Source organism: Centroberyx affinis, unplaced genomic scaffold (assembly GCF_046629955.1).
Source record: "Centroberyx affinis isolate AG114_WGS23_722 - 3 ecotype Tasmania unplaced genomic scaffold, CSIRO-AGI_Caff_v1 ptg001669l_1, whole genome shotgun sequence".
NCBI classification, from domain to species: domain Eukaryota; kingdom Metazoa; phylum Chordata; class Actinopteri; order Beryciformes; family Berycidae; genus Centroberyx; species Centroberyx affinis.
This window is the reverse complement of record NW_027280093.1, coordinates 1-7,365: the sequence shown is the minus strand read 5'-3', so window position 1 is coordinate 7,365 and position 7,365 is coordinate 1. Positions and strand designations below refer to the sequence as shown.

Here is a 7,365-nt window from a genome sequence, read left to right as displayed (position 1 = left end):
CAAGTTGCAGCTAGTTTGATGTGTGTTGGAGTTATATATGTGGGCGTGTTGCATCTAATCTCAGCCATAAATTGCCAATTGGAGTAAAACTAAGCAAGTGCTTGTATGAAAGGGAGGCATTTAGTACTGATGATAAGAACAGAAACCTGGCCTACGCACTCATGCTCTCCCTCAGTGTTTAATGTTTAACTGCCCTGCCCTCGTAGGAGGGAGGAGGAAATGTGTGTGAGCGGTATGTGAGCTTGTCTGACACTTGGCTCTGCCTGAGGAGTGAAACCACCCTGCTTTGGACCAGGACCTGTGAGGGCTCTCAGGATCCCAAACGCGTGTCAGAAATGGGTAGAGACGGACCCGGCTTGGGGCCACACTCTGGATTTTGACCTGAAGACGTTGAACTTTAAGAGCAAACTTAAATCTAGAATCCTAGGTGCCAAGGTGATTTGGTGTTTCCCAACCTCTGGGATAATCTACTGGAAGAATCAGCGAGAGTTTTGGACAAGGGAATCTCCAACATAGTATGGTTTTATCTTGGAAAACCTCTCGTCTCTGGATCTTGGCTGTGCCTCTGGCCTAATCGCAGGGACTGTGCCCTGCAGAACTGATAAGCGACAGGAAAAAAAATCAATAGTTGGAAAATCAGAGCTCACCACTCAGTAACCATGAATGGGGAAGCGGAGATAGCGGACGAGAAAGACTGGAGGGATCTTGAACCCAAATACCCTGTCAAAGTCTTCCTGACAGTCCTTTACAGCCTCATCCTGGTGACGGGTATTGTGGGTAACGCGGTCACTATCAGAGTGACACGGGTGCTGCTGCGAAATGGCTACCTGCAGAAGAATGTGACCGACCACATGGCGAGCCTGGCGTGCTCGGACCTCCTGGTGCTCCTCATCGGCATGCCGGTGGAGCTCTACAGCGCCATCTGGTTCCCCTTCACGTCCGCATCGGGCGACGTTTACTGTAAGATCTACAACTTCCTGTTCGAGGCGTGCAGCTATGCCACCATCCTCAACGTGGCCACGCTTAGTTTCGAGCGCTACACGGCCATCTGCCACCCGTTTCGCTTCAAAGCCCTGACCGGAAGGCGGACCAGAGGCCTCATCGCCTTTGCCTGGCTGACGTCCGTGCTGGTGGCCCTGCCGTTGCTGGTTGCCACGGGAACCGAGGGCCACATTCCCGCTCGAGCAAACGCCCCTGTTCAGAATCTGACTTTCTGCACCAACCTGAGGGAGCGATGGGTGATGTACAGGGCCAGCATCTTTGTGGCGTTCATCGTCTACATGGTGGTGGTGATCTGCGTGGCCGTCATGTGCCGGGCTATGATCTTGGTCCTGCGGAAACCCATGGGGCTCGTGGTCGGAGGGGTCAGCGGAACACAAGGAGCACCCAAGCATGAAAGTTCAAGGGTCAAGACAGCCAGGAAGCAGACCATCCTCTTTCTTGGTAGGTTGTTGGTCTAATACCTCAAAAAGATTCATTTTTCCACCGACTAATTGTGATCAAAGAAATCATTTGGTCCCTAAGAGCTGTGTATGCATGTATGTGTGTGTTTGTGTGTGTGTGTGTGTGTGTGTGTGTGTGTATGTGTGTGTAGGTGTGTGTGTGTGCGTGTGCATGTGTGTGTGTGTATGGTTCAGTGGGTGGTCTGAGTTTTAATATCTTTTGGGGTCCAAATGTCCCCATGAGAATAGAAAACCATGAAAAGTGATAACAGAAATCATTATTTATAGCATTATCTTTGGGCTAAAGCGTATGGCACAGAATGTGTGTGTGTGTGTGTGTGTGTGTGTGTGTGTGACATTGCTATATTACCACCACTGCTTGAGCTGTCTGAAAGTGTCAGACAGCCTCCTCATCTGTTTACCCCAGGAGTAAAAACATCAGTCTCACTCTGTCCCCTAAGTGGCAGCGTGAAACACAAGTCCAAACTACTTTTCCAAGTTATGACCACTCAAATGATTGATTTCACACACACGCCACTTTTGTTTAGGGCATGTTCACTGAAGTAAAAGTAACAGAGCAGATAAATCAACTTGTAATAGTAAGTACTGTTTGTCTAAGTTTGTTTGTATAATGGTTTAACCTTGAGGATAGATCTGTAGCCGTTCAGTCCTTCAAGTGTGACACTGGGCAGAAGCCAAAATTCTCAGTGTAATAATTTTGCTTACTGAATTTACTATAGGTATAGATAAGTCAGGTTTATTTATATCACCCTTAATCGCAGTTACAGCCTCAAAGGGATCCACATGCCCATGTTTTAACATGAAAAACAAAAAAACAACCTTAGACCCTCAATGAGAGCAAGGAAAGATTCCCATGAAAACCTCATTAGGAAACAAAATGGAAGCAACCTTGGGAAGGGCCTCACAGAGGGGGATCCTACTACCAGGACGGGCCGAAATGCAATGGGTGGGTAGAGAAACATTAAATATTGATACCAAATTGGAACATAAACAAAACACGCAAAAAAAAGAGAATATGAACGGTGGGGTCGACATCGAGAGCTAGTGCAGGGACGTCAGTGCAGCCTCGGTCACCACGGACAACAAGTAGCACCGGAGGCGAGGAGGGAGGAAGAGTGGAGGACCATAAAGCATGCTGATACTGCCAAGCTGCAGCCACAACCTGAAATGAAAAGAAATAGGAGAAACACCCGTACACACAGCATACAAACTCAGCCGCTTACTCACACAAACAGGCACACAGCACATTAATAAACAGATACACACAGACAAGGAAGCAGGACATGTGAGCTAAATTCCCATATTAATATTCTGTACATTAGCAGAAGCACTTTGAAGTTACATGGGTGCATGGATTAGGAGCCAGTGTAGGGAGGACAGAATGGGTGCTTTCTGGTCAAATTTTCTTGTTTTGGTACAAAATTTAGACTGGCATCCTCAAACAGATACCAACAAAAACCAACATCTTTGTTTTGTCGGCATTGAGGAGCAAGAAGTTTAAGGGCATCCATCATTTGACTTCGGATAAGCACGCTTCTATGTTTAGGAATTGCGAGTGATCACTTGGTTTAACAGGTGTATAGAGTTGAGTGTTGTCAGCGTAGCAATGGAGATTACTGCCAAATTTACACAGGGGAGCATTAAATATGTGTGTCATTTTATGACCCTAAAGAATACATCATCAATTCTTATGCATTTCTCAATAACGTTCATATCAATGATTGAAAGCTGTAAAGAATTTCTCAGTGTGTCCTGTGCTTAAAGATGGCTGCCTCCTGCTGTGATGACCTGCACTACAGCATCGAAATGTTAAGCAAAGCATTGGACTCTCATTTTTAACAACAGGACCGAGAGTACTGCTGGCTTTCTGTCCTACCAGCTAGTTAATTGAAGTTAATTGCATTCAGCTGGCATCCCAGGTGTTAATCAGTCCCTAATTAAATGGCTAGAATTAAAACCAGCAGGGCTCTGAGTCCTGAGGACCAGGATTGAGAATCACTCCTGTATAAAATAAACCATGCTCATTTAAAATTGGACCTGAGACACCCACCAATTCAAAACAATCTTGAATTTGAAGATGATAAGGCATTTATATTTACAACTGCCCTAATACACAACAAAAACTAGAGCGCAGACCTCCGCCAAGGCCAATAGTCCAGTCTGCTATGATATGCAAATTTCATGAGTCGGATCCGGATCCGCTCCAAAATGTAATGGGTTCTTCCTTGGCCCATGCTACCTTCCACAAAGTTTCATGAAAATCGGCCAGGTAGTTTTTCCGTAATCCTGCTAACAGACAAACAGACAGACAAACAAACAGCACCAAAAACATAACCTCCTTGGCAGAGGTAACAATGCAGTGTTGCATTACTATGTGCACCCACTCTTCTCTAAAGACCACAGTACCTCAGCACAGCCAGAAAGAAAAGCTCTTGCATTGCACCATTAAATCTGGACCTGGGGGGGGAGAGCTGGGAACTACAGAATGTCAACCCCGTTTATTCTTTCACATGAATTTTGATGCTTAAATTCGATCACAACATCTTTTGAGCATAAGATATTATTACTGTTTTTTGTTTGAAAATAATGGTGTGTGTAGTAGCTGCAGGAAGGCCCGGGATGACTGAATGATGTGGAACCAAGAGGCTGCTATTGTTGAACAGCTTTCCCATTGCCTCATCACATATCCATGTTTGCCATTCTGCAGTGTTGATGTCCCAGACCAGGCCTTGAACCTGACGTCACCTGACCACTCTTTGTTTGAATTCAGTCATTTGGGAAGTCATGTTGGATCAGTCTGGCAGTGAGCATATACCAAACACTCACAGCATTGAAATTCATTATGTACTCTCTCTTTCACTTTCACACCTATTGTTTCACATTAAATCTAATACATTTGAAGAGAGTGGACTGTCCACTCTATTTAAAGGTGAAATGTTCAGTACCTAGTTACAGTAATCATACAGTATGAGTCATACATGACGTTTTTATCAGCTCAGCTTTAGCTATATTTATACCTTTACACAACTAGGAAATAATAACTACATACAGTTGGGCAAATCACCCGCAATGCAACCTTGCTGTCATCTCCATCACTTTAAGCACTGGACACTTCTGGACAGCCTTTTCAGAGGATGACTGCCCCATAAGATTCAAGATGTCATCTTAGTTTCCATTACATCCCCAGCTCAGTGCCTGCTGGAAGGTAAATGCTCATCTCATGGAGGCTGAGGAACTGTGTTGAAAATGATTGCAAGGTATTGATTTCAAAACCTTGCTGGCTTGCTGATGCTGGGCAGGTGACAAATATTTTTATGTAATTATATACCTTTTTTTGGGGGTTTATTGCGTGTAGCAGGAGTTCGTACCATCGTGGACTAGTTTTGCCAAGTAGAGTTTCCATTTTGCATATCCATGAATTGGGCTATCCAATATGCAATATGGGTTGCAGCCAGGGAGTAATAACAGAATACATGTAGAAAACTGGACAAAGTATACAAATGATATAATTAACACATTTGTGTTCAGTAAAATCTTCATATGCATAGTCAACTGAGAATAAATCTTAGGTCCTCCTTTTTATCATAAGGTTAAACTCTGAAAGATATTTATCTTCTTTTCATCATGGAAAAAGCTGCGGTTCATATTCTTTATACTGCTGAGAGGTTGGCAAACTTGGCACTATGAGATGCCATTAGCATCAAAGTGACTAAGCTAAAGTCCCCGGGACAGCCATGGATCAGCAACACTGAGAAGGGGCGAGAGACATTCAATCAGCCTCGCAGGTTTTTACATCCCGTAGCAGAAAAACTAATGATGGATACACGTTGACTCTCGCTAACTCCTTCGCCATTCATCTTTAAAAAGACACTGACACATCAGCTGCTATAACATAAAACACTTTGACACAAAAGGTTGTATTTTCAGACACAGAATGGCAGCGGAAACTCAATTTTACGATAACACCATTCAGATAATACACTTTGCTTTATTATCTGATTCACCGTGACAGGCATTCTTTCCTCATTGCATTCTTTTTAACAAACAAACAAATTATGAATAAGCATATTGTGTTTTTTACACTCAGAACTAGTGGACACGCTCAAACATACTCGTCTGATTGCTCTCAGGCCGGTCGTTTGAGTGCAGGAATCCACTCGCCGCCTGATTCGATTACCAGTCGCTCGTACATCTTCACTGGTCTAATTATGTCTTTAGGATTGGACAGCGTGTGAATCAAATTGAGTTTGTGTGCTCTGATGACCTCAGACAGGACGAGGAGGGAGGGGTCAGACACATTACAGACAAGGCATGAAATGGGTTTTCATCCATTAGTCCCAATCACTGTGCAGCTTAATTGCTTGATAGGGTGTAATTGATTCTGTCCAGCTGTATGGATGTTATTGTTTCACACATCATATAGGGACTGTTCTTCACCGATGAGGACGGTGATGTGATGATGAATATGATGATGATACTAGCCTTTATGACTGTGATAGGAGGAGGAGGAAGATGATACTGATGATGAGGAGGGGGAGGTTGAGGATGATGATGATTATCGTGATTGTGGTGATAATGTCGACAATGACGAGCAGGAGGACAATGATAGTGATGTGATGATGAGGAGGAGGAGAAGGAGGAAAAGGAGGAAAAGGAGAAGGATGATGACAGTGGTAATTATGGTGATGATGATTATGATGAGGAGGAAAATAATAATGATGATGACGAAGGGAGCAGTTATGCCAGATATAACGAAGGCTCCCACTAAGAGTTATAATGTTCAAGTTAGTGTTTAATTACGTTTTGTTTGACCCAAGGTGACTCATAGCTCAGGGACTTATCTGCTGTTTCTGTGACTTGATGTACTTAGATCTCAGGCAGCCAATCACAGGACCTCCACCCCCAATCTCTTTAATGCTAAGCAAAGAAACATCAGGTCCTGTTTGTTAATCAGGATCAGAATCACAATCACAAAGAGCTGACATACAGTAAACAAAGGTAAAATTAACTTAGAAAAGACTGACAGCATTTAAGGAACTCTGTGGGTATTTTCTATCATCAGAATTAACTCCGCCAATGAAGTATGGAGGTTACAGTCTGTTTTCGTCTGTTTGTTTTTTAGCAAGATATCTCAAAAAGTAATGAATAGATTTCGATTAAATTTTGTAGACAGATAGCCCTTGGCTCAAGGATCAGTTGAAGATTTTGATGATCCAGATCATGACTTTAGCAGGCGACAACATGTTTACTGTTACCTTGTTTTAGATTTGGATTGATTTGGAAATTCATATTTTGAAATATCAATTGTCAGGTGAATGCAGTGAGAATGCAAAGTTACTTTGCAGTGTTTTGTTGATATCTGCCGAATTAAAGTTTACAGCAGTCAAGTCTAATGTGAACCATAATGTTCTTGTTCAAATACTTCTACAAGCTATTCCCCAGCTGAAAGCTGACACTGCTGCAGTGATGTATTATGGCTTTGGATTGATGATGATGTTTAGATATTGAGGTAATTTGATGGAATTTCTAAATGAATAGGATTCTCTGAGTAATAGAAGGTAATGTGTCTTTAAATTACATATTATCTAACAACACTAAGTAGGTCTAGGGGTTGAATGAACTCAGAAATGATAGAGCTGAGCGAAAACTCAATAACACGGGTGATTTTCTTTAAATGGTTCACACTACAAAACCTGATTGTTTGTATTAATCTATAATAAGAGACAATCATAACTGTTAGAAGAAGAGTATGTGATAACTGTCCAGCGCTAAACCTCCAAAGCTTTCTCTACAGCAAAAGTAATATTGCATATAGCTGTTTTTGGCTGCGTTTACCATCTGCTTTTTCAACCCCTGCGGAGGCTGTTTGGATTCCAGTTACCTCAGCCTCAGAATAGGTGAT

General features: G+C 42.8%; 1 protein-coding gene across 1 annotated transcript; it reads left to right on the top strand.

Moving 5' to 3' along the window:
• The first annotated feature begins 659 nt into the window (after positions 1–659).
• LOC139651475 (G-protein coupled receptor 39-like) lies at positions 660–1,460 on the top strand. The gene has a single exon (XM_071528398.1). The coding sequence runs from the start codon at positions 660–662 to the stop codon at positions 1,458–1,460; it is 801 nt and encodes a 266-aa protein (XP_071384499.1).
• The last annotated feature ends 5,905 nt before the right edge of the window (positions 1,461–7,365 follow it).